We start from the raw sequence: 27,224 nt of genomic DNA, 5'->3' as shown, positions 1-27,224 counted from the left end.
AACAACCCTTTACTGGCAGACACCGATTCTATCTGGTTCTTGTTTATTAGCAACAGAAATAATTTTAAAACAGTTTCAAATGGAAAACAGAAAAATGGTTTCTTATTTGACAAGTCCAAGTAGTCTGTCGCTGTTTTTGAGTTCTCTTTCATTTGGGGTCCGATTCAGACATAGGAAATGTATGCCTTTTCCTACTCACTTCTCAGTAGTTGCTATTCAGACTTAAAGAAGATTTATGGTTGATCTAGGAATGTGGTCCGGAGGCTCCGTATGGACGCGTGACACAATTGAGGAGCCTCCGGAAGCTTGCAGAGGCCAACTTGAGCTTTGTACTGCGTTGTCATGCACCTCCTATATGTTGTAACAATGTGGAGGGCTCCGCATAGCTCCACATTGACAAGATTGGTTGACGGTAGGTGGGGGCGGTACATCCTGTATAAACACAAACTCACTTCCTTGACAACACACATGGAGAATCTTTGACAAAAGGCTATTATAACAAGATCACAAATAAAATACATCTTTACGATACCTTGTGTTGGGATACCAAAAGGTGTTTTAACTCCTGGAAAGAGATCGGGGATGTAATGGGGATAGACGCGGTAAAGAGGTTAATGGAATTCAGACCGTTTGGGATAGAAGGACAAAGTGGATATTTGTCAAATCCGTCATGATTGAGGTATTGCAACAGGCTCACAATGTGGCTACTAAAATTGTATTGTTTTCGCTGCATAACATTTAGAAGTGGCTGCTCATTTAGAAGAAACCCTTTTCAGGTTTAGAAGAAGTGACTAAGTGCTAACTCCCGTTTGTATTAGCTGATTAGCATAACTAGCATAGAGAAATGGGTGGTAGACGTTTTTAACTAATGCAGTTGATTGGTAACGATGACATGGACATGTATTTGGGTTGACTTCCATACCAGCATTATACTCCGATGTTTACCTGAAATACACATATAAACAATAGCCTAAATGTAAGCTAATTTTTCTGGGGGGCAGTGAGAAGATTCAGGATGGAGATGCAGGTGGGAAAACAGTGCAGCCTTTTAACTTCATGCCATCTTGGCTGTGCTCTTATATCAAGCACCGGGAAACGGACTCCAACATCTCAGAAGCGGTAAGGTCTAGTCTTTTCGTTTAGCCAGTTGCTCGTAATTAGCTGGATGCCTATAGAGATTAGCCCAGAATCACTACGAGTGGTGCCCTATGACAGCTCCCTGAAGCACAAGAAGTCTGAATGCTCTGACTTATGCAGAGGCCCCATTGCTGTAAATGCTGTACTGGTTCTGCAGATGTCCAATTGACCATAAATTGTCTTTTACCGAATGAAGGTGTGTAACAAGGTTTGCGGGTGTGGCTCCCTTGCGCACACTCGATAAATATAATTCCACCCCAGAATACACACCCGCTGGGTAGCCTACCAATTTGAAGAGGGAGTTGTTATTAAATTTGTTTTTCTGTTCTTCATTCTAAAATAATCCCTTTAATACCGTGTACCTTTAATTTCAATTTGGTCGGCGCCAGACTAGAATGTAGACTATTGAGAATGTGTTCACAATATGGAAAGATACACACAGTGTAGAAAGCCGGTTCTTCCATGACAGACTGACCAGGCCAATCCTGGTGAAAGCTATGATCCCTTATTGATATCACCTATTATTTTAATTTCAATCAGTGTAGATAAAGGGGAGGAGACAGGTTAAATAAGGATGTTTAAGCCTCGAGACAATTGGGACATGGACATGTGTAATGTGTGCCATTGAGGGTGAATGGGCAAGAACAAATATTTAAGTGCCTTTGAGCAGGGTATGGTAGTAGGTGCCAGGGCAACCGTTTGAGTGTGTCAAAAACTGCAACACTGCTGTGTTTTTCACACTCAACCACTTCCTGTGTGTATAGAGAATGGTCCACCACCCAAAGGACATCCAGCCAACTTGACACAACTGTGGGAAGCATTGGACTCTACATGGGCCAGCATCCCTGTGGAAGGTTTGACACCTTGTAGTCCATGCCCCAACGAATTGAGTCATGTTCCTAATGTTTTGTACAATCAGTGGATAATTGTCTCCATTTCAGAACCCACCATTAGATTTAAAAACAGTGATTTTTACACACATTTATGTTTAGGGAATAATCACAAATCCTACTTCATGGAAAAATAGCATAACGGTGTGGAAGTTATTAGGGAAGGTCAGAAATCAAGTAGAGTATCTGTAGACACACCTCTGCCAGACTGCCATTTCTGTGATCTCCTCCCAAATGAAGAGCTGGCTGGCACATGCATTTCCTCATGCTGAAGTTCAAGGTCAGAATGCAGAGAGAAAAGTGTGTGAAAAATAAAAGTTCCATTTACACCATTTATTTCAAATCACCAACGTTTCTGCCTTCACCACGGCCCTGCAGCATGTGAAAGCCAGTCTTGTATGTGTTGACTACACTACAGCATAGGACCACAGTAGGCCCTCATCAGTGGCCTGTGTATTATTATAGAACCTTATAGAACTCTACATTCAGTGATAACTCGGTCACAAACATTTTCAAATACAACTAAACCCAAAGACATGTTACAGTGACTCACATTCAGAAACAGTTTCAACGTGAGATAAAACAGTCCATGGAAAGAGATGAAGAATCGAGATAAGCAAGTAAATAAACACACACACACACACACACACAGCCCCGCTGCCTTGCCACCCAATTATTTTCCAAACCACGTTACCATCCATCGGTTAGCCCTTTATAAAGTGGTTGGTACAATCTTCTAAATCTCCAGGCTTTTTCAGCGAGCAGCAGCCACAGATGACTAATGGACGCAGGGGCCAGTAATGCATGTCATTTGCAGAGACTGCATGTTGAGCGGGGAAGCAGCTTGAAGATCCTAATGTTACCTTTTAGTGGCAATTTGAAGATGTTTTTCCCCCAGGAGTGGCACTCTAACACCCACCCCCAGAACCCTCGCCACCGTGACAACTCACAGATTACAGGAAACATGCAGATCTCAACACTTCACTTGATAGTTCTCTGGGAAATACATTTAAATTCAATAATTAAAATCTTTCAAATACTTTAAGCTTTTGGCTTTTTCATCTGCCTGCCTTTTGGGACTAATCTATTGGCCCATTACTCAGCCAGGCAAGCTCAGTCAAACACAAATAAACCATTTAAAATGATTTCAAATAGTATTTGGAGCAGGTTGGGTACAGAGCTGCCATTCCTCTTTGGTTGGTTTTCTTTCACCCGCTCTGTGATGATGTGTTGTGTAATTGAGGAGATCAGTCAGTGGAGGCCTATTGGTGGCTGCTCCCCAACTCATTACCAGATGTTGGGAGGTTACTGCTGTTTACACACACACACGTGAAATTATCAGTCAAGAGAATAGAAAGTAACAAAGTGGATACATTCATATGGACAAATTCACTTGGTTGGTGCAGGTGAAGAACCTTGAGATTTCATTGTATTTGATTGAAGCTGTGCTGTACAAATCTAATGAATTATAATATTGTTTAGTGCAGTGACAACAATGGTGTTCATTCACTTGGAGGTCAATGTGTTTCTAGATATGGAAAAACAAAAACACTGAGCTTTTACACAACCGCCCTATCTGACATTTTTTTACAAAAACAAACTTAAAGTAAACTTAAACACATGATCTCATTTTCGATATGTAGCTAGCTGACCAGACTGTACACTGACTGGTAATGGTGGGATATCCACAACCATCATCGCATATTTTTTAAGCTCTACAGCTAGTCTAACTTTTTTTTTTTTAATCCCTATTGCTTTGATAGATGCCATATTTATTCATATCCCCACTTATCAAAGATAAATGAAATCCCACCTTCCTTCAGCCTGACAGGCAGTGTCATCTGATAATGTAAGAATAAAATAGCAGGTTTCTGAACAGGAGTCTGATAAGGATGTTTGTAGAAAACTTGTTGTGGAAACAGTTTCCTATATACATTTCTGTTTTGGGCTTTGTGTTATTCGCTAAACAGGTTGTGCCCTTTATACTTAAAGGGTTGCTCATGCAAGGATATAATCATACTATATTGCTAAATATTGTAATCGCAAACCCACAGATACACACACTCCCTCTTTGAAGGGAACAGAAAAAAATATATGATTTGAAAAGTAACAATATTTCAACTTACTGACAGTTGAAATGACAGCTTGCCTCTCTTGGTTGATGGAGGTTTATACGTGTGTCGTGTTAATAGGCTTCAGCCTGATTGCAATATGCTGAGATAATATATCATTCCATTATTCACACAAACATTCAATTGTGAGCATATGAAAACCTTTCGATGGAGTTCAAATCTCGACAATTCCCCTTCAAGTCAGTATTTGACCATTGGAGTCACGTTGAATCCAGTCCAGCAACCTTAGACCACAGTGTGGACCCTGAAAGGTTACAGTCCAACAGAGTGATGATTGTCCAATCTCCTCCAATAGCAGAGCAGCTGCTTCTTCATGGGAACCGTAGTGCCAAGTGTCTGTGGTACTGAATGTTCCAAATAAATATACATTCTTATAAGGCAGTGTTCCATGTCACACCGGACAAAAGGATCAGATGGAAAATCCCTTTAATAAGATGGGGATTGTGAAAAGGGGGAGAGCGTGAAGAGAAGTATCAGAGAGAAGCACATACAGTATGTTGGGAATCCTAGTGGCAGAAAAGTGGTACTGCAGCTTCTGATCTACTCAACAGTTATAGTTAGCACCATTGTCTCCCTCCCCCCTATTTCAACTCAGGACTGCTTCCGAAACATGAAGATTTCTCTGGTCTTGGAGCCTCTCTTGCCCTCGGGGAGTGGGGTGGGGTTGGGTGAGGGTGACGGGGAGGCCGAGGGCTGGGGGGTGGCTGTGCCTCCATAGGGGCAGCTCTGGGAGTCGGGGTGCTCCCCAGAACACTCCACGGCCGGGATGTAGCGACTGTCCCACATCCCTGGACCGCACAGCTTACACAGGTCATGGAGACTGCATGGGATTCTGGGTAACAGACGGAACTGGTAGAGCAGACTACGGGCCTGGTAGTAGGAAGGGTGGGAGAGAGAAAGGAAGAGAGAGAACATAAGACAGAGTCAAGGAATGGAGAGAAAGAGAGCATGTGAGAGAACAAGGGACTGGAGGAGAGGAGTGACAGTGTATGAGAGAGAGCATGTGAGAGAACAAGGGACTGGAGGAGAGGAGTGACAGTGTATGAGAGAGAGCATGTGAGAGAACAAGGGACTGGAGGAGAGGAGTGACAGTGTATGAGAGAAAGGTTAAACACGAGGAAAACACGTAGAAAGGAGGAAATAGAAGGCAGCGAAGAAGCTATACCTCAAGACTTGCAAAACAGCTAACAGTATCACACTTAGTATCATGGAGATTTGAATAACATTTGACTAAATCAATAGCTCCTTCAGACGTGGAAGAACATGATCTAACGCAGCCAAAATCAATTAGCATGATCTAATTTATTAAACTAAATAGGGCTGAGCTGTTCACAGACACATCAAACCTGATAGGGGTTCTATAACAGTCCTAACACCTGCATGCTAAAATGTGCTGTTGCTGCAGCAGCACTATTAACATGGCATCCATAAACATGAGAAGACAGAGACACACTACCGGCCATCATTCAAAAATCCTCAACATGGCATCCATAAATATGAGGAGAAGACACACAAACTACCGGCCATGATTCAGAAATCCTCAACATGGCATCCATAAATATGAGGAGAAGACAGACACACAAACTACCGGCCATGATTCAGAAATCCTCAACATGGCATCCATAAACACGAGGAGAAGACAGACACACAAACTACCGGCCATGATTCAGAAATCCTCAACATGGCATCCATAAATATGAGGAGAAGACAGACACACAAACTACCGGCCATGATTCAGAAATCCTCAACATGGCAAGATCACAGCAAGTATTTCAAGACTCCTTGAGGGCTGGGGAGCAACAAGGGCTATTATGCTCTGTTGTATTACAAACGCCATTCCTTTTAAATCCATTCGGCGCAGGCGATGAGTGTACACTGAGGGGATGAGTTAAGAATTAAGCAGCCACCATAGTATGCTAACTAGAGGGTAAAATGCTAGCGTTGCATAACATGCTAGTATAGCCTAGCATAGCATGAGGAAAAGTGACCCAGCCTTGGATGGAGTAACACATCGTCATGCTAAGGCTAACTGCTAGCGTTACCTTGCGCAGCACCAGCTCCCCATTCATGTGCATGGAGAGGTTACTGAAGTGGAGCAACATCTGGTCGGTGGCTAACTGCTGCTCCGTCACGTCATCACCGTACAGCACGATGATGGCCACACACGCGAACAGATGGAAGTAGTCCGTCTGAGGGAGTGATAGCGTGTTATTGACAAAGTACATTTATACTGGACTGTGGAGAGCCTGCCTACAGTACAGTTTGTGTGTCTGGTTGTGCCTACATCCAACTCTAATCTCCATAACTAGTGTGTTGTATGAATGATGGTTATACATTATGGCAGGCTATAAACTTCTAACATTGTTACACACAGTTGCTAATACACATTATTACACACATTGTTTGATATTGGTGTATGCATGCTAATGTTGTGGGTTTGATATTGGTGTATGTATGCTAATGTTGTGTGTTTGATATTGGTGTATGTATGCTAATGTTGTGTGTTTGTATTGCTCTGTGTACACCAATTCCACGTACAACATGATGATGTTGCTCTGTGTACACCAATGCCATGTACAACATGATGATGTTGCTCTGTGTACACCAATGTCATGTACAACATGATGATGTTGCTCTGTGTACACCAATGCCATGTACAACAAGATGATGTTGCTCTGTGTACACCAATGTCATGTACAACATGATAATGTTCCTCTGTGTATACCAATGCCATGTACAACATGATGATGTTGCTCTGTGTACACCAATGCCATGTACAACATGATGTTGCTGTGCGTATGCTGATGTAAACTTGGGTACCTGGTAGTGTGCCCAGCAGGCCTCCCACATACGCAGGGCCTCTGTGTCGGGGAACTCCCGTTTGAAGCAGAGTAGGAGCCAGCGGTGACAGAACAGCAGCTGTAGGCCGTCCTCCCCCAGCTGGGTCAGGTGCTGGTGGAACCGGGGCAGCATCAGACGCAACAGCTCCCTCAGGTACATCTGGAACGGGGGAGAGAGAGTTGTATAGGGCACTAATGTGGATATGAATGTAACGTCTCACACACACACACAAAATAAAACAGGAGAATCACAGATAGCGAGAGAGAAAAGTGTGTGTAATAAAAAGAGAGAGACACTTTCTCTCCCTCTGTCCCCTTACCAGTTGTCTCTCCATGTCCTCGTCGCGGGGAGAGCTGATGAAGATGGTGTTCTCCATCAGGCCTACGAAGCACCAGAATGTGTCACTCTCATCCTGCACCTCGGTCAGCAGGGGGGCCACCAGGTCCGACATGCCCTGGCAGTAGCCCATCTCTGGGTTGAACACTGCGTAGTTCAGCAGCACACACCTGGAGGAAGGGAGGAACACCACCACAGGCAATATCAAGAGATCATAGTCGCCTCATACTAAGTCATTCATACTAAGTTACACATATATTACCTCATACTAAGTTATACATATTACCTCATACTAAGTCATACATAAAGTTATACATACAAAGTCATACTAACCCATCACCCTAACCAACAGGTCATACAGATGTTTAGACACTGTCGTTAAAACAATCAATTTAGATCAAATCAAATTGTATTTTTCACATGTTTGTAAACAGGTGTAGACCAACAGTGAAATGCTTACTTCTCATCCCAACTATTCAGAGAGATAAATGTGGAAATAGAAAGATAATAACCTAGGAATAAATACACAATGAGTAATGATAGCGTGGCTATATACACAAGGTACCAGTACAGAGTCCATGTACAGGGGTACGAGGTCATTGAGGTAGATATGTACATATAGGTAGGGATAAAGTGACTAGGTAACAGGATAGATAATAAACAGTCACAGCAGTGTATGCGATGAGTCAAAAACATTAAGGCAAAAAGGGTCAATGAAGATAGTTAAATAGTTAACCAATAGCTACCCGGACTAACTATTTAGCAGTCTTATAGCTTGGGGTTAGAAGCTGTTCAGGGTCCTGTTGGTTGCAGACTTGGTGCATCGGTACCGCTTGCCGTGCGGTATCAGAGAGAACAGTCTATGACTAGGATGGCTGGAGTCTGATAATTTTTAGGGCCTTCCTTTGACACCGCCTGGTATAGAGGTCCTTAATGGCAGGAAGCTCGGCTGGGAAGCTCGGCTGATGTACTGAGCCGTACACACTACCCTCTGTAGAGCCTTGCGGTCGGATGCCAAGCTGTTGCCAAACCAAGCGGTGATGCAGCCAGTCAAGATGCTCTCAATGGTGCAGCTGTAGAACTTTATAACGATCCGAGGGTCCCTGCCAAATCTTTTCAGCCTCCTGAGGGGGAAGAGGTGTTGTTGTGCCTTCACGACTGTGTTGGAGTGTGTGGATCATGATCAGTCCTTAGTGATGTGGACACGGAGGAACTTAAAGCTAAATAACACTATGGCATTAAAACAGAGTAAGCGAATGAATAAGACAAATATGAAAAGTGGTTAGACAATATTGGTCCATAATAATACATGAGAGTTCTAACCTCCCCCACCCCTACTCTACTTGACTCAGTTATTTTTACCAATACCGAGAACCAGCCATGAGTCACTTAACAGCCTGGTTTTGAGAGCCTTTAGCTCCTTCATTTAGGAAGCTATTAGCTGTAAGTATGCATCAGAACTAGTGCTCTAACAACTTACTGGGAGTCAATAAAGCATGAAATTCATTAGCTAGCTTCCCCCAGGGCTCAGAATATGATATGTACAATATTACCTCCTGTGCACTGGACTATGGGATAGGAAAGATGAGGAATGGAAAAGGTGAGGAAGAAAGGGAGGAGAATAGAGTGGTAAGAGAGGAGAGTGAAATGTAGAATAAAGAGTGACAGAGGGAAGGATATGGATAGAGATGAGAGGAAAGACAAGTGGTAGGGGAGAGATGAGAGGAAAGACAAGTGGTAGGGGAGAGATGAGAGGAAAGACAAGTGGTAGGGGAGAGATGAGAGGAAAGACAAGTGGTAGGGGAGAGATGAGAGGAAAGACAAGTGGTAGGGGAGAGATGAGAGGAAAGACAAGTGGTAGGGGAGAGATGAGAGGAAAGACAAGTGGTAGGGGAGTGATGAGAGGAAAGACAAGTGGTAGGGGAGAGAAAGTGTAAGAGAATAGAGAAAAGAGGGAAATACCCAGACAGAGCCATCTGTCCTGACCTCATGATCTCCACATTGGGGTTGTTCTCTCCCCTGAAGAAGTGGTTGCTGCGGTCTGTTCTCACCACGTCCTTATCCACGGTGAACTGAACCTTCCTCCAGAAGTCACTGTGCTCCTCAGGACTCATAGACAACCTGGGCATGGCAGGGACAGACAGGGTTTTACTGGGTTAAATACTGGGGCTATGCACTAATGTCAACCAAACTTAAAGGGCAGTTACTCAACTTCAAAAATGTACTTTTAATTTAACCCTTGATAGGATGTCAGGAAAAGGGTAGGGTGAGGATGTTGGGGCAATGTAAACCACTTAAACAACCTATGATCTAACCCTAACCCCCTCCCATCACTCTCTGGCTGAGAACCTGAACACTGAGGACCTGACCCCTACCCTAACGAGCAGAGCAGAGGGGATTTAATTAACACTATTTGTTTTCCATTGAGCCCCGCCAGGAACAATAACACTCGGCCTGATGCAACTTCACGTAACTGTTTACTGTCTGGGTCTGTGTTTGTCTGCCTCTCCCTCGGCGTCTCCTCCCTCACTCCCTTCTCTCTCCCAGTCCCTTGTCCCCTCTCTCCCTCCATGCCTCACTCTCTCCCTCTCTTCCCTTTCTGGAGAACTGTCAGCAGCTGTACCTGGTCCTGCTACCAGAATCCCCTAATCGTGTAACTCAACATTAACATGTAAGACCACAGAGACATCAGACCTTGTAGAAAATAGATGAGCAAACTGAATCAACTCTCCACAACCCTCTCCTCCTCCAGTGTTTGTTCAGAACAGGTATATATTGACATCTCTCTCCTCTCCAGCAGGATCATCCATGTTTAACATCTTCAACAGTACTGGCTACAGCACAGAACATCAAATCAAACAAGCAATAATTGATTCTTCAAAATGTGACTTATATAAATAATATAATGTTATATTTCCATATAGAACTAATTGATTTAATTAACAGGGGCTGGTCGTTAGTCAGGATCACAAACAGATGATTATAAGGGTGTCATACATGTCCATGACAAGTCTAATCAGTTATTATACCTGTATCATAATGCATCATATCTGCAGGCTTTAAGTAGAGTGTTACCGGTGCCACCACCTTTAGAAGGCCGAGACTGTAGTTCCAGGGTCTTAATGATGAGCCAATGGCCCCTGGAGGCTCAGTCAAGTGTTTTTCCATCAGCCTCATCACATCACAGGAGGAAGAGAGCGTCTAATTGGCTGGTTTGGATGACATCTTCTGATGTAACCTAAAGGTTAATACGCCATTCCGCTGAAGACCGGACAATTATCATATTATTTCTGTGCACTCGTGCATCACACCTGCGCAAACATGCACACTGTGTGGAAGCTTAGGTAGCCTAGTGGTTAAGAGCATACGGCCATTAACCAAATGGTCGCTGGTTCGAATATCCAAGCCGACTAGGTGAAACACCTGCCAATGTGCCCTGGATCAAGGCACTTAACTCTAATTGCTCCTGAAGGTGGCTCTGGACAAGCGTCTGCTAAATGTCAAATGTAAATGTATTTAAAAAGAAAAAGGATTAGGGACAGACAGACAAGTAACGCTGGGAGGTTAAAATAAACTGACTGGTTGCACCCTTCACTCTCTTTTAGTGTGTGTGTGTGGTGTGTGCGTGCGTGCGTTGTGCGTGTGTGGTGTGTGCATTTCGAGCTGTAGTCATCATATTGATAGAATATGAGAGTAGAATATGGGTAGAATATGAGAATATGATTTGATCAGCGATTACATGTTTTTACCCAGGAGGCCTGTTAATTTACACCCAGCACTCCCATAACAACGTCCTGTAATTGTGTCTATTGATTGCTCCATTTGCAAAGTGAAACCACAAGGTGTGTGTGTAACAGTTAGCATGATATGGCTTGGTGCCACTTTATTCCTTTGTATAAATTTACCACATATGTTCCAGTGTTATGAATGTCCTTCTTTCATCGAAAACAACACAATAGAACCCCCCCCCCTCCACACACACACACACACAGAGGCACATGGTCAGCAGCAGTGCAGCTCCCCTGGATGGAGAGCCATTAGTTATAGTAAACCCCCAGCCACCTACCTCCTCTGCTGGATGTGGTGGTACTCAGAGCGTTTCTGCAATCTCCAGGCCTCTCTCTCCTGGGAGGAGGAGTCACAGCTGTAGTAGTGCAGTAAGAAGGGCCACACCTCCCCGCGGATGGATGGGTCAATGCCCCCAAAGAAGATGGCCTGAGGGGGGGACAGAGAGGACATGATCAGCCTGGGTAGTAGAAGTCTAGAATTCAACAATGTTATCTAACTACACCAGGGTTCCCCAACTGGTGGCCCATTGGCCGAATTAGTGCTGTGCGTGGTTTTATTTGGCCCCCCATTTACTGAGAGAATTTTGTAAATTAAAAAAAAAAAAATTCTTTTTTTTGCATTTCCATTGTTTGAAATCAGCTCCATGTCATTTTTAGTTAAGAAATCTGTTCAAATATTCCCATGCATAATAGAGAGACACGTGATCGTATACAAATGTAAGCAAGTCTGTCAGTCTTCCAAGGTCTTATCCCAGCTACACACTCACCTTGCGTAGCTTGTACTCCTCCTCCACCTGTCCGTTGTGGTTGAGGTGTCGGAGCCAGGTGGTGACGTCCAGGCGGCGGTACAGACGTTCCTCCGGGTGGGTCTCAGCGGACGGCAGGGTGGGCCTCCGGATGGAGAACTGCATACATGACTTCTCATCCACTACCTGGAAGAGAGAGGGAGGAGAAAGAGAGATCGATAGGTGGGGGGCAGAGAGGGAGGAGAAAGAGAGATCGATAGGTGGTGGGCAGAGAGGGAGGAGAAAGAGAGATCGATAGGTGGTGGGCAGAGAGGGAGGAGAAAGAGAGATCGATAGGTGTGGGGCAGAGAGGGAGCGAGACAGACGGGTGTGGGGCAGAGAGCGAGAGATATCAAGGAACTAGCCATTATGCTAACACTGAAATAACGTGGTATCTAGCCACAATGCTAACAGTGTAGGAACATGATATCTAGCCACAATGCTAACATGCCTCACCTGGTCTTTGAGCTGCGTCTCTCTGCAGCACTTCCACTGTTGGAAGACCTCAGCCAGCTTGTCCAGACCTGCGTGGTGGAAGTGGAGGACCTTATACTGGCTCTCCCTGCTGGCGATCACCAGCTGACCACTATTACACGCCTCATCACTGGAATCACAACATACCATTCAAACATACAGAAACACTGGCTGAAAGAAATACACACAATGTTACTGCACTGCTAGAACATGGCTTATAACATATACAGCAAACTCTCAGTTGGAGAAGAATTTCAGAAACATTTCCTGGATTGTCAAATACAGTCATTTTTTACATACATATAGGCCCACTTTCTGAAGTGACTTTTCATTTTTGTAATCGTTGGACAATGAGAATCCTCCCCTTTACCCTCACAGGCCAAACAACACAACTGTATGCAGGTGAGTTTTTATGAGAGTAAAGTTCCTGAGGTCATAAAGTATCCAGACAACATGACCCCACATGACCCCTGGCTGACCTGAAGAAGAGGCGGAGCGACCTCATGTGACCCAGGTCGACCCGGAACACTCCCCCCAGCTGCTCCAACGCCAGCACCTTCTGCTGTTCCTCCCACCGCATGCCCTGCGATTGGCTGTTGTTCTCAGAGGGAGCGTGGCTGTCCAGGCTGGAGGCGGAGCTAGCCGAATGGGTCATGGACTCGTCGCACAGCTCCCTGAGAAAATGAGGGGGGAGAAGTTGAGTTGGTTATAGGATCAGATTAACTTACACCCACAACTATTACTGGCTAAATGCAAAACAGACCTTAGATCAGCGTCTAAGGGAAACTGATAGGACCATGATTTTGGAGAATCATTGCATTGCACACAGAGGTAATTCTAACAACACATAAGCATAGATATGGCAAACAGGGGGCGATGTACTGTTTGTGACTAGTGTTGAATATCAGGAGTCTATTTTACTGCCCTGTTGTGGTTCCTTGTTTTATGTCCTGGGATTGTTCTGGCTTAGACCATATGGGACAGAGAAGAATGCATGGTGGTTACTGTGCAGGGGGGGGACCACGCACATCACACACACACAGTGCATACAACAGAAACTGTGTGTACACACACACACACACACACACACCACAGCGTCTGCCTTCCAATTTCCCCAGTCATTCCCCCACGGCCACTGTTTGTTTCCCCGGCACTGTAACCCGAGCTGGGGGTTCCTCTACTGCGTTAACACACACACACACATCTGGGTAAGGGGGTAAATAAAACAATTAACAACCAAAACACACCAAGACACGTCTCGGAGAGCCAGACCTGAGAAGCACAGTGACGTATTAATTGCAAATAGGGCCAGTAAACACAAGTCAATAATATGGAAAAACATTTACATTTAAATGCTGTTTCCTTGTATGCAGATGGAACAGTATTTCTCTAAGTCCATAATAAATACAAACAGCCTATGAGCTGGTCAGTTTCAAACTAAATCAATGGTTGTGAATTGATCATGTCTCAGGTTGTCACATACCTGTATATGGGAAAATAATGTGAGATCCAGCGAGACAGCAAGGTGTCCCTTCATTGGTCAGATTCACTGCCCTCTGGATCATGTATCAAATCATGAAAAAGGTCCCAGTCCTGGGACAATACAGCACAGAGGAGTGGGGAGATTCTGTCTGCCTCAATATAAACCTAGTCATAGCAGACCTGGGTTCAAAAACTATTTGAAATCTTTCAAATATTTTGAGCGTTTGCTTTAGCCTGTCTGGAGTGCCCGGTGAGCGGGCGTTGCAGATTTTGGACTTGTCTATCGGTTCCATTGCAACAGGAAATCTCAATCAAGCCTGGCAGAATAATTTGAAATTATTTTTCAAAGTATTTGAACCCAGGTCTGCGTCATAGGCCTATTGTATTACATTGAGGTGCGGAGAGAACATACAGAAACCAAAAGTCTCACACTTAATGGTCTGCTTGAATAAAATCTGACAACATTTGATTGATTAAAACATTGCCTCAATAAAGGAATATTTAAACTGCGCTACATGCTAACTACTGTTACTGTCAGAGATATTGCTAAGCTGTCTGTCTCTATGGGCTTTCCAGTTAACTAATCAGCATCAACAGAAGGTGTTGAACATGGACCTGTTTTAAATGTTGTCTACTTAATCAATGAAGTGAAGATAGCTTACAGTAACATAACAGTGGGTGCTTACGGAGAGGTTTTAAATGCCATCTACCTCAGTGGATCTCAATTAGCTAATGCTAAATGTTCACACTAATAGCTGATGCTGTTCTCTATAGCGACTACACTATAGCCTATGTATACAGTGTTATACACAGACTATGCACTGAGTGGACAAAACATTAGTAACACCTGCTCTTTCCATGACAGACTGAATCCAGGTGAAAGTTATGATCCCTTATTGATGTCACTTGTGAAATCCACTACAACCAGTGTAGATGAATGGAAAGAGACAGGTTAAAGAAGGATTTTTAAGCTCTGAGACAATTGAGACGTGGATTGTGTATGTGTGGCATTCAGAGGGTGAATGCACAAGACAAAATATTTAAGTGCCAAGAACTGCAACGGTGCTGGGTTTTTCATGCACAACAGTTTCCGGTGGGTATCTAGAATGGTCCACCACCCAAATGACATCCAGTCAATTTGACGACTGTGGGAAGCATTGGAGTCAACATGGGCCAGCATGCCTGTGGAGCGCTTGACACCTTGTAGAGTCCATGCCCTGACAAATTGAGGCTGTTCTGAGGGCAAAAAGTGCAACTCAATTTTAGGAAGGTGTTCTTAATGTTTAGTACACTCAGTATATGTCAACAGCATGTTTTGATGGAAAAGCTGTTTTAATGGCATGTCCCTCGTCAGGGGAGCTACAGCTACAAGCTCCCCACCTACGTGATGCTCTACCCTAGGGACAGAGCTCTGGCGTCACCCTGAGAACCAGAGCCTGGGGCTCAACCCCCATGGTCCCTATACTCAATGAATAATGTGGCTGTTGAGCAAGTAGAAGAGACTACACTTCTTGGTGTTCTATTAGATTGTAAACTGTCAAGGGCAAAGCATATTGATTGCATTGTTGTAAAGATGGGGAGAGGTCTGTCTGTGATAAAGAGATGCTCAGATTTCTTTTTACATCACATGCAACCAAACAGTTGTCCAGTCAGGTGCGGCAAAACAAATACCTAGAAAAGCTGCAGCTGGCACAGAACAGAGCAGCACGTCTGGCCCTCAAATGTTCATGGAGGGCCAATGTCAATAACATGCATATCAGCCACTCCTGGCTCAGAGTGGACGAGAGATTGACTGAACCACTGTTGATTGTTGTAAGAAATATTGATGTGTTGAAAGTACCAAGTTGTCTTTTCAGCCAGTTATCACAGCTCAAAAAAAAAAACAGTCCCCAAGTAAGAACAGAGACTGGGAAAATGACTACATGGTAACTCAGGCAAGAAATATGAAACACCTCAAGGAACAACGCGGACTGTGAAGAGACACACACTAACAGCTTTCTTTAGATGTTTTAAATGTAGCTTTCCATTTGTGTTCTTATCTATTAGTGTTCTGCATGTTGTGTGGCTGCTGCTTTTTCAACAGCTAATGGGGAGCTGAATGAAATACACAAATACGCAACAATTTCAACGATTTGACTGAATTACAGTTCATAAGAGGAAATCAGTCAATTGAAACTAATTCATTAGGCCCTAGTCAATGGATTTCACATTACTGGGACTACAGAAATGCATCCGTTGGTCACAGATACCTTAAAAACACATAGGGGTGTGGATTAGAAAACCAGTCAGTATCTGGTGTGACCACCATTTACTTCATGCAGAGCGACACATCTCCATACATAGAGTTGATCAGGCTGTTGAATGTTGTCCCACTCCTCTTCAATGGCTGTGCGAAGTTGATGGATATTGACAATAACTGGAACACGCTGTAGTACACGTATATCCAGAGCATCCCAAACATGCTCAATGGGTGACATGTCTGGTGAGTATGCAGACCATCGAGGAACTGGAACATTTTCAGCTTCCAGGAATTGTGTATAGATCCTTGCGACATGGGGCAGTGCATTATCATGCTGAAACATGAGGTGATGGCGGCAGATGAATGGCACGACAATGGGCCTCAGGATCTCGTCATGGTATCTCTGTGCATTCAAACTTGCCATCGATAAAATGTAATTGTGTTTGTGCATAGCTTATGTCTGCCCATACCACAACCTCACCACGAGACACTCGGTTTCACAACATTGACATCAGCAAACCACTCGCCCACACAACGCCATCTGACCGTTAGAGTTGAAACTGGCATTAATCCATGAAGAGCACACTTCTCCAGCGTACCAGTGGCCATCGAAGGTGAGAATTTGCCCCCTGAAGTTGGTGAACAGCAGTCAGGTCAAGCCCCTGGTGAGAACGACCAGCACGCAGATGAGCTTCCCTGAGACGGTTTCTGACAGTTGTACAGAAGTTCTTCGGTTGTGCAAATCCACAGTTTCATCAGCTGTCTGCGTGGCTGGTCTCAGACGATCCCGCAGGTGAAGAAGCCAGATGTGGAGATCCTGGGCTGGCGTGGTTACATGTGGTCTGTGATTGTGAAGCCGGTTGGGCTCTGCCAAATTCTCTAAAACAATGTTGGAGGCGGCTTATGGTAGAGAAAAACATTAAATTATCTAGCAACAGCTCTGGTGGACATTCCTGCAGTCAGCATGCCATATAGATGCTGTACTGGAGCCACTAATAGCTTAACCATATAGATGAGTTTCAAAAGTGTGAAACAATAATAGCATTGGGAACACGTATGCATGCATGCACACACACACACACACAAAGCTACAATACACAGTCTCTCCCACACAACAACATAATGTACTCTCTCGCTTTCTTACACTCCCTCTTCCCACTCACTTTCTTGCACACAGATTATTTCTCTCTGCATGATTCCTAGTGACATGTTTCCAGTCCCAGGCCCCTTAACAGTGTCAATTAAAGCTGAGAGCTGTGCTGTTCCAGAGGGGTTGGCTGCTGCCTGTAGGCCCCGACCAGACCACTCTCCATTCCTCTAATCCACCCAGTTGACACACAGCCCAGTACAACAACCCCAGGAGCAGGGAGGAATCAAAGAGAGTTTCACACAGACCCAGGGAGGGAGAGAAGAGGGGAGAGGAAGTACAGGGAGAAAAAAATGGAGATTGAGTTAAAGAGAAACATTAGCGAAGGATAAATAGAGAGAAAGAGAGAGCGAGCGAGAGAACGAGTGAAAGAAAAAGAGAGAGAGCGAGAGAGAGGAAGAAAAGGTTAGAGGCAGTGCAAGAGAAAGCTGCCAAGTCACACACTAACTGCACTTACAGTGTTAAATGGACAAACACACACTTCAAACTCCCTCATCCTGGGCTGTGTTTCTGGCCAAATACCTCTGTGTGGAAACGACCTCTGAGGGATGTATAAAGGAGAATGGCCATAAGGTCAGTACAGCAACATGATAGTGGTTTAGTCCAGATGGTTTAGTTGGTTGGAGCAGAGTGTTGGTAGAATTCCTGCATGGACCACATACTGAATGTGTGTGCTAACTGCTAACTGCTAACTCCTAACTCCTAACTGCTAACTGCTAACTGCTAACTGCTAACTGCTAACTGCTAACTGATAACTAAGCTGCTTTAATTGAATCGATTTAGCGAAGGACAATGTCTGTGTTTTGGCCCATGTTGCCAATAAGAACCTTGTAATTGTCTGCTTTAACAGCCCGTTCTCTCCTACAGAGTGACACATCCAGCCTTGGGAGGCAGTAATAGTTAACAACAAATTCTCATTTACAGACTCCCTAGTCAAATAAAGGTTTAATTTAAAAAAATGCTGTGTGAAGTGTGAACCTCCCCCAATGACAATAAGAGTACACTTATCCCCTTCTCGGTGGCTCCACCATGTGGTAGGTTTGGCCTATTACAACTACCTTGATCTGGTGAGAAATTCTGTCTTGCGAGGTGAGAAACTGGCATCTGGAGTGTAGGTTCAACATGATTCAAGGTTATAGCCTTTAAAACACAGACGACCGCTGCTTCTCTCTCTCTCTCTCTCTAAAACTCTTTTATAAAGTGGTGGGGAAACAATCAAATCGCCAATTACCTAAAATATCCATAGGATATTTATGCAAATGGTTGCAGGTTCTTGTTGGCATTCAGGCAGTCAGTTTCAAATATGTATTTAACAAGTTGGATGCTTCTCTACCCAAATAATTGGAAAGGCATTTCTGTCATGTGCTTATATGCTTAAACTATTTCAATACGTCTCCACTGCGAGATAAGACACCAATATTCAGCGTCTGAACTGACAGAGACTGGATTCAATACATACATAAATTATAAGTACCATGGAAACTACAGCTCCATTTGTGCTCTGCATATCAATAAGTAACTCGCATAGATAATTCACACAAAATCCAACTGATAATAACTTTCATTTTTTTCACCAAAACACCCCATTCGTATCCATGTCTAACACAAGTCACAAACAAATACGTGCACACAACAGACCTGCATTCAAATACTGAAATCTTTGAAATACTTTTAGTATTTGCATTAGCCTGACTTTTTCTATTGGTTTAATGACAACATGCAAACTCAATCAAGCCGTGATAAAGTATTTGAAATGATTTAAATTACAATATGAACCAAGGTCTGTATTATCCACACACATAAGCCCATCCCCTCCCAGCTCACCTGCTCTCGTTGTCCAGGAACACAGAGCCGCTGCTCTCAAAGAGGGACTCGCTGACGGGCGACAGACAGAAGGGTGAGGAGAAGGTGGTGTCTGAGTCCGAGCCCATGGTGCTGTCCCTGCTCACCTCGTCAGCCGACAGCTCACAGGACCCCTCGTCCCCCTCATCCGTCCCAGACTGGGACTGCTGTTGCTGGGGAGGAGGGGGCTCTATGCTGGCCTCCAGACCCAGGCCCCCTCCAATCCCAGTTCCGTTCCCAATCCTCTCCTCCTCCTCCCGGTCCTCATCTTCCTCCTGGGCGGGAGGGTGTCGGGAGTGGGGCCTGCAGGTAGGGTTAACATTAGTGTTACCGTAAAATGGTTTTTTCAGAGGATGAAATTCAACCAGATGGAAATTAAGCACCATCCTGAAACAGAGTTCACCTATATTACAAAAGTTCAGGCTCAGTTGTCAGGATACAAGCAGTTATCACAATAAAACCTGCTACCGCGATACAGGCAGTTATCACAATAAAACCTGTTACCGCGATACAGGCAGTTATCACAATAAAACCTGTTACCGCGATACAGGCAGTTATCACAATAAAACCTGTTACCGCGATACAGGCAGTTATCACAATAAAACCTGTTACCGCGATACAGGCAGTTATCACAATAAAACCTGTTACCGCGATACAGGCAGTTATCACAATAAAACCTGTTACCGCGATACAGGCAGTTATCACAATAAAACCTGTTACCGCGATACAGGCAGTTATCACAATAAAACCTGTTACCGCGATACAAGCAGTTATCACGATAACACCCGTTATTGCAATATCACCAGCTACAGAAGTCCATTACGTTCCCCTCCCCCCACTCTACCTGCGGGGCCTGCGCCGAGCGTTCCTGCGGACAGGTGAGCTCTCTGGGGTGATGTAACGCAGGGCCTCCTCGTCCTGTCTCTGGATGCGGGAGTTGGGAACCCAGGTTAGGATCAGAGTGGTTCCCAGGCTCTCATCCTTCTCCATGTGCACACACAGGTACCCTGAGGAGAGAAGGGAGTCATGAGAGAGATGGAGAAACATGGCCACAAACACACAGGAACACAGACACGTGGACAACAACACACACGAGAACACACACACTCACCCTGATGAAATCATATCAGAGGATTGGAGACAGGTTGAGAAAGAGAGGACACACAAGAAAACACAAGCACCGAAGTCACCTGAGAAGATCACACTAAGAGAAAATGATCCCAGAACCAAGTCAGTTCTCCTCAGGACAAACATTCTTCCCATGAACCAGAAGTCAGATAGATAGATAGATATACCAAATCTGGAGTCAATCTGACTTCTGGGTCATGGGAAAAATATTTTGGCCTGAGAACTATAATAGATTAGACATCTATAACCTTAATAAGTTGATACACAAATATACTGTCCATAGCTAACATACCATACCATGATGGAAGAGGTGGCAAAGTAGTGGCATACTGTACATGGAAACATTACTAGGTATGACACAAAACAAGTGAGACAAAGAGGAAGTAACCTGAAAAGAAATAAGGAGATCTGACTCATGAACAAACAAGGAAATGCAGAGGTGAGAGACAATGAACCATACAGTCTCATATCTCTCAGGTGAGAGTTCATCTGTACATGGTGGAAAGAGAGAGAGACACTATAGGACACACTGGGAAGAGAAGAACAGCAGAGGAATAGGTGAACGCTATAGTCATAGCTGGGGCCTGTTCAGGAGGATGTAATGTTACAGAACATTCAGATAGAAATGTATGGCGTAGAACAACTATGATTGTCAGGTAGAATAGGTAATCGTGTTAGTGCTATTCATTACATTTCAGTGATGTTCAGAATAGTTCAGCTCACTGAATACACCCCAGGGTTGTATGTACTAGGCACCATATGCAAGAAAACGGACTGAAACAGGAAGGGACTGCCTGAACTTGTCTGATAAGAAATGCTTTTCTCCGTTGCAAAGACGTTCGTTACGGTGTGCCCTAATGAATAGGACCCTTATGTAGGGGACTCTTAGACAGCTATATACACTGTACCTGGGTGGTGTTCGGGCAGGCCCGGGAGGGGCTCGGCAGGGTGCACACACACATTGTTCTTGGAGAAGATGATCTCCCCGTCCAAGCCGTTCCGCGAACCCGCCGACCCTGGGTTAAAGGTCAGGAGGTCCGAGGCCTTGGAGGAGGCGCGTCGCAAGAGCCGACCGAGAGACATCTACACCGACACCAGGACTCTGCGCCCATCCTCTGGGGTGGGGGGAGGAGGAAAGGTGAGAGAGGGGGACAGGGATGGAGAGAGACAGAATCAGGGCAGAATGGAGGACATGGGGCACTAGTGTTTTACAGTATGACATTTACCTATTCAAATGAACAAATCATATATAGAGTGCCTTCGGAAAGTATTCAGACCCCTTGACTTTTTCTCCATTTTGTTACAGCCTTATTCTAAAATGTTTTAAATCGTTTTTCCCCTCATCTATACACAATACCCCATAATGACAAAGCAAAAACAGGTTTTTATAAATATTAGCTAATTTATTAAAAATAAAAACTGAAATATCACATTTATATATCCTTCATTTTACTTTTAGGTTGTGCGTATGGTTGTGAATTGTTAAGATATTACTGCACTGTTGGAGCTAGAAACACAAGCATTTCGCTACACCCGCAATAACATCTGCTAAACATGCGTATGTGACAAATACAATTTGATTTACATAAGTTTTCAGAACCTTTACTAAGTACTTTGTTGAAGCACCTTTGGCAGCGATTACAGCCTCGATTCTTCTTGGGTATGACGCTACAAGCTTGACACACCTATATTTGGGGAGATTCTCCCATGCGTGGTTTTGGCTGTACGCTTAAGGTCGTTGTCCTGTTGGATGGTGAACCCTTGCCCCAGTTGGAGGTTTTCATCAAGGATCTCCGTGTACTTTGCTCCGTTCATCTTTCCCTCGTTCCAAACTAGTCTCCCAGTCCCTGCCACTGAAAAACATCCCCACAGCATGATGCTGCCACCACCATGCTTCACCGTAGGGATGGTGCCAGGTTTCCTCCAGACGTGACGCTTGACATTCAGGCCAAAGAGTTCAATCTTGGTTTCATCAGACCAGAGAATCTAGATTTTTTTGTATGAAAAGAAACAAATAGAGCTAAGCACAGGCAAGATCCTAGAGGAAAACCTGGTTCAGTCTGCTTTCCAACAGACACAGAGACAAATTACCTTTTCAGCAGGACAATATCCTAACACACAAGGTCAAATATACAATGGAGTTGCTTCCCAAGACGACATTGAAACATTCAGTGTGGCCTAGTTACAGTTTTGACTCAAATCTACTTCGAAATCTATGGCAAGAATTGAAAATGGCTGTCTAGAAATGATCAACAAACCAATTTGACAGAGTTTGAAGAATTTTTTAAATAATCATGTGCAAATATTGTACAATCCAGGTGTGCAAAGCTCTTAAAATGTCCTAACATTTCTAAAAACATGTTCTCACATTGTCATTATTATTGTGTGTAGATGGGTGTGAAAAATATTATTTTTCATTTTTAATTCAGGCTATAACAACATAACTCGAAGGCTGTGAATAGTTTCTGAAGGCAACGTATATAATCATACATGGCAAAGTCTCTTTTACAGTTTGAGCTTTCATTTAAAGGCAGTGACAGACATTTGTACTCAAGTTACACTGTGATGTTTGTATAGTATTAGTGTGTTCTTACCCCGACAAGTCAACCCTGCCACGCAACAAAACCTCACAGTTAGTTGCCGTGGCATAGGAAAACACTATCTTGACTCACACACTTGGCTCTATTAGTGTAGGTGTGTGTGTGCAAGTGTGTCCCCCACCTTGAATAAACACACACACACACACACACTACACAAACCTGGTCACTCATTCTATGTGAAATCCTAGTCTGTTATTAGGAGCTAACAGATGTCAGCATCTATGGCTATTCTCAACATGGCACACAACTGTGCACTATGACTGCTCTCACATGCCAGACTCATAGCTTTCACAGCAGCTGATGAGAGACTACACTATGACTAGTCTCACGTGCCAGACTCATAGCTTTCAGTGGCTGATGAAAGAGACTACACTATGACTAGTCTCACGTGCCAGACTCATAGCTTTCACAGCAGCTGATGAAAGAGACTACACTATGACTAGTCTCACGTGCCAGACTCATAGCTTTCACAGCAGCTGATGAGAGACTACACTATGACTAGTCTCACGTGCCAGACTCATAGCTTTCACATTGGCTGATGAGAGACTACACTAGGACTAGTCTCACGTGCCAGACTCATAGCTTTCACATTGGCTGATGAGAGACTACACTAGGATTGTAAACAAAATCATTTTGCTGTTCACTCCAGTCAACCTTTCTGCTATGACTGGAATTGGCCACTAGCGCTACTGGCATATCAGTGTTAGTCCATACTGTGTAAATTCCTCTGTGCGACCCCCATACTGTGTATGTTCCTCTGTGGGACCCCCATACTGTGTAAGTTCCTCTGTGCGACCCTATGATAATGTAGCCTAGTTCCCTATCACTACAGTCTATGACATCGAACACATTCCCAGTGCCCCACTACTCCTGAATGTGTGGAATGTTCCCTCCTTTTCCTCTTCCTGAGAACCCTGAGTCATGACCTGTGACCCAAATGGCACCCTATCCCCTATATGGTGCACTACTTTAGTCCAGAGCCCTATGTGCCGAGGTAGAAAGTACTGTGCTACATAGAGAATAGAGTGCCATTTGGGAGGTAGCCATGTTTACCTCCTCTGATTAACTCTATGCCGCACGACTTCCTGTTAACAGGGCTCCAGGGTGAAGTTTCTCCTCTGTAAAGATATAGGATCAGCTTCCCCTCTCCCAATTCTAACAATTTGTGGGGGAAATGCAAAACTGACACAAGATCAGCATCTAGGGGTAACTTCACCCTACTGGCTTATCAGGACTCGGACAGGAAGTCTTCTACCCCGGAATCCAGGCAAGGCCAGTGAGTATGTACTGTAGCCTGGTCCCAGATATGTTTGTGCCATCTTGCCAACTGCTATGGTCTTTGGACTGACAATGATCATAGGAGTTGGCAGGACAGCACAAACAGACCGGGCACCAGGCTAGGGAGAGTGAGTGAGGTACTCATTTGGCTGGGTAACACTTTACAATGATTAAGTTTCTCTCTTAGAACACTGCATGTCCACACTATTCTTCAGAACTACAACCATCCTAAAACCACTCTGACCATAGCGCTGAGCTGCTCACATGAACATTTGCATGGTAACTGCTGACAGAACAAAGCCAATCCATTGAATTCACTTGCAAATGAGCCGTAGTAAACCAGGCTGAACTCACTATACCAGGTGTTCAGTGTCAACTATACCCCCCTGGACCTTCCATCCATACCTCAGCAGATTAAAGCTACATTTCATAGTCCATTTTTCTCCTTCTGATCGCCCCAGACAACAGCTACCCCTAACCAGTTGATAGACAGTGGAGATCTCCACCAAAACAGCGAAGTTAGAGGTTATTTGGTGGTAAAACAACAGCTATAACCAGTTCTCTGTGTGTATCCATAGCCTGAGGTTATTCTGGTCGGTATGATAGCAGCAGGGCGAGAAGAGGTCAGAGTGTGATATGATTCCATATTCAGCATATGACTAAGCAGGGAGCCTGACTGATATAGCACAATGCTCTCTCCTTCTTCCATGCTGTCATCACCTCCGTGTGTGTTCACACATTGCCTTGTCTCCTCCACTTTAGCCTCGGTCACCTCACACTGGTCCTACTGTAGCATTCCAACAATGGAGACAGCTTTCCAAAGAACGTGTTACTCTCCTGTGAGTGTGAAGTCTGCAGTCGGTCATCATGTTTCCTGTAGCCATTAATCTCATTTAGTATGCATCTCCTTCTGCCTTGCTGTATGGAGTTGTTTTGTTCAGAAAAACTTCAAACAAAACAGTCCTAAGGATTTTCTGAGACAACTAAACGTTCCCCAACGAGATTACAGAGCGAGTGTATCAGTACAGTATCCCACTGTGTCCTGCCAGCCTCAATGACTATAAACGCAGAGGATTCCAGTGCCTCAGATCAGTGGGTCCAAGTTCACCTCCGGGCCACACTAACAAACCTGTCAGGCTGATGACATTTGAATAGAGGAGGCTTCCATAATTAACTGCCTCTCCTGTTCATCTGGATCGTGACACCAAACCACTGCCTGAGGGGCAGCTAAAGGACTTTAAATAACCACATGGACTCTCAGTGGGTTGCAATCCCTCAGGCTGACTCACTTCCATGAGCAAAGAGTCAATAGACTATGTATCAGACACAGACAGAGCAATAAGTATTCTGTTTACATTAGACCTAGTAAAGTAGAGCTTGAATGGAAGTAGCCTAGGTGAGACAACTCGAATGGGAGCTGAAAATTGTTGGGTTAGCTCACCTTTCCAAATCACATTCACAAAGCATAGGCCTATAATTTGATCTTGTTATAGCTATAAACTGATAAATATGAAGTCAATGAGATAGCCATATGGACATTTTAGCTGTAGGCTATCAATAGCCTACGCGACATAGTAACAGAGGAGTATCCTCAAGAGTGGCGTCCCGTCCGTGGTGACGAGGCTACATCAACTATTGACACATTGTACCAATGACAGGGAACATCCATTTGACAGGAGAGGATGGAGCAGCGGAATTCTCGCTGCCGCACCATTATTTTTCACGGGCCCGGTCCTTCTCCTGCCTCTCCGACATTGCTATCGGTTTGCCGGGCAGGGATTTTATCTGTAGTTAAGCCTACCATCACGAATACATATTTTAGTCTAGTTGTCTGGCCTATGTCCTCAAATTTCTCTCCATCACATGCAGTGCACATCCCGACCAACCCGCATAGTTCGCCAAAGGAATAGCCTTGCCTAGGAAATAAGGGGGTCGTGTAGGCTACAAACAGCATAACCTTATCCATAATACACGAGGTCGTTTGATTCTTTCTCGGTCATCGGTGTACACCTGTGCGAGCAGAGGACTTAATAAATAAATGCACACTCAAAAACACAGGCGATGCGGTCTTGCTTTCTCACCCTCTGTCCCACCCGAGACTACTGTCTTTGCCGCTTATCCATTCCGGAGCGATGTTTATGGTGGTTGTATCCGTGTAGTTTGAGGTCACGTCTTCGGTATTTTGTTACGCGGTGTGAGTGTTTGTATCCGTGCGGTCTTTCTCTACCGCACGCGGAGCTGCTATGTTTCTCTAACCCAACCCCCAAATTCCTCTGCTTCCGGGATGGCAGACTAAATAAAGGCTGCTTCTGTGAATGCACGGACCAGTCAACTATTAGGATCGCCTTACATTTGGAAGTATGTTTGTCTTATTAGCAAAAGCAAATGATCGTCAACACACCACAATGATATATCTAAGTAAGGCTAACCTTTTATCATAGTATGACGTTTTAGAGGTCAATGCCGAAAGCTTCACTGCAGTTGGCTGATCCCGAACTCACATGAGCATTATCAGGACCAGTGGAGCTGGAGTCGGAGCATCATGACGCGGATCTCAGATGTCCCGCTGGAACTCTTATATATGGCAGGTAAACCACTAGCAGCAAGGACAATCAGCAATCATTTAAACAATAAACAGCACATTTCAAAATGACTATTTCAAAACAAGGTATTTCGAGGGCAATGTTTTAAACAATAACAAAAAATCATTTAAAACATAAGCTAACATAACCATATTACAGGTATGATATTTTGTACAATTCAGAATAGTTTACAATATGTAACTGTATTGAGCTTAACTGCACTGAGTTATAAGGAAGATGTTCCAGATGGGAAGACTATTTTTATTTAACTAGGCAAGTCAGTTAAGAACAAATTCTAATTTACAATGACGGCCTACCCCGGGCTAATTGTGCCTTGCCCTATGGGACTCACAATAATGGCCGGAAGTGATACAGCCTGGAATCGAACCATGGTCCGTAGTGATGCCTCTAGCACTGAGAAGCAGTGCCTTAGACCACCCTCGGGACTATGAAGTAGATTAAGAAAGAGATAATTGACTGCACATTCAAACACTGAGTGGTGACAGCTCACTAATAGGAGAACACAAGAAACAATGCTTAGCT

General features: G+C 44.2%; 1 protein-coding gene across 3 annotated transcripts; it reads right to left on the bottom strand.

Annotated features, from left to right (window-relative positions):
* Positions 1 to 2,345: 2,345 nt before the first annotated feature.
* Positions 2,346 to 27,128, bottom strand: tbc1d16 (TBC1 domain family, member 16). Of its 3 annotated transcripts, XM_031813859.1 has the most exons (14): positions 27,034 to 27,128; positions 26,529 to 26,695; positions 21,130 to 21,336; positions 19,938 to 20,100; positions 19,076 to 19,396; positions 12,863 to 13,057; positions 12,366 to 12,513; positions 11,892 to 12,056; positions 11,403 to 11,551; positions 9,299 to 9,457; positions 7,320 to 7,506; positions 6,980 to 7,159; positions 6,202 to 6,348; positions 2,346 to 5,029 (listed from the first exon to the last, which is right to left on the bottom strand). In XM_031813859.1, exons 3-14 carry the CDS (start codon positions 21,302 to 21,304, stop codon positions 4,751 to 4,753), a joined length of 2,268 nt encoding a protein of 755 aa, XP_031669719.1. In that variant the 5' UTR covers positions 21,305 to 21,336; positions 26,529 to 26,695; positions 27,034 to 27,128; the 3' UTR covers positions 2,346 to 4,750. The 3 variants fall into 3 exon arrangements, with proteins under 3 accessions (XP_031669719.1, XP_031669720.1, XP_031669718.1); XM_031813860.1 differs by lacking the exon at positions 27,034 to 27,128 and having other exon boundaries at positions 9,323 to 9,457; positions 26,181 to 26,530; XM_031813858.1 differs by lacking the exons at positions 26,529 to 26,695; positions 27,034 to 27,128 and adding an exon at positions 26,181 to 26,476.
* Positions 27,129 to 27,224: the final 96 nt, after the last annotated feature.

This window comes from Oncorhynchus kisutch, unplaced genomic scaffold, assembly GCF_002021735.2.
Source record: "Oncorhynchus kisutch isolate 150728-3 unplaced genomic scaffold, Okis_V2 Okis06b-Okis10b_hom, whole genome shotgun sequence".
NCBI classification, from domain to species: Eukaryota; Metazoa; Chordata; class Actinopteri; order Salmoniformes; family Salmonidae; genus Oncorhynchus; species Oncorhynchus kisutch.
Note: the sequence above shows the minus strand (reverse complement) of the source record. Positions and strands in the feature narration are given on the sequence as shown.

What these genes read in the sequence shown, in the direction of transcription:
- tbc1d16 (XM_031813859.1), bottom strand. Translation starts at nt 21,304, where the DNA reads ATGTCTCTCGGTCGGCTCTTGCGACGCGCCTCCTCCAAGGCCTCGGAC. An exon ending in TTCCTGGACAACGAGAGCAG is followed by an intron (nt 13,058 to 19,075) that starts GTGAGCTGGGAG and finishes TCATTTTCTCAG; the next exon opens with GGAGCTGTGCGACGAGTCCA. An exon ending in GGACAGATGGCTCTGTCTGG is followed by an intron (nt 7,507 to 9,298) that starts GTATTTCCCTCT and finishes CCCTTCCTCCAG; the next exon opens with GTGTGTGCTGCTGAACTACG.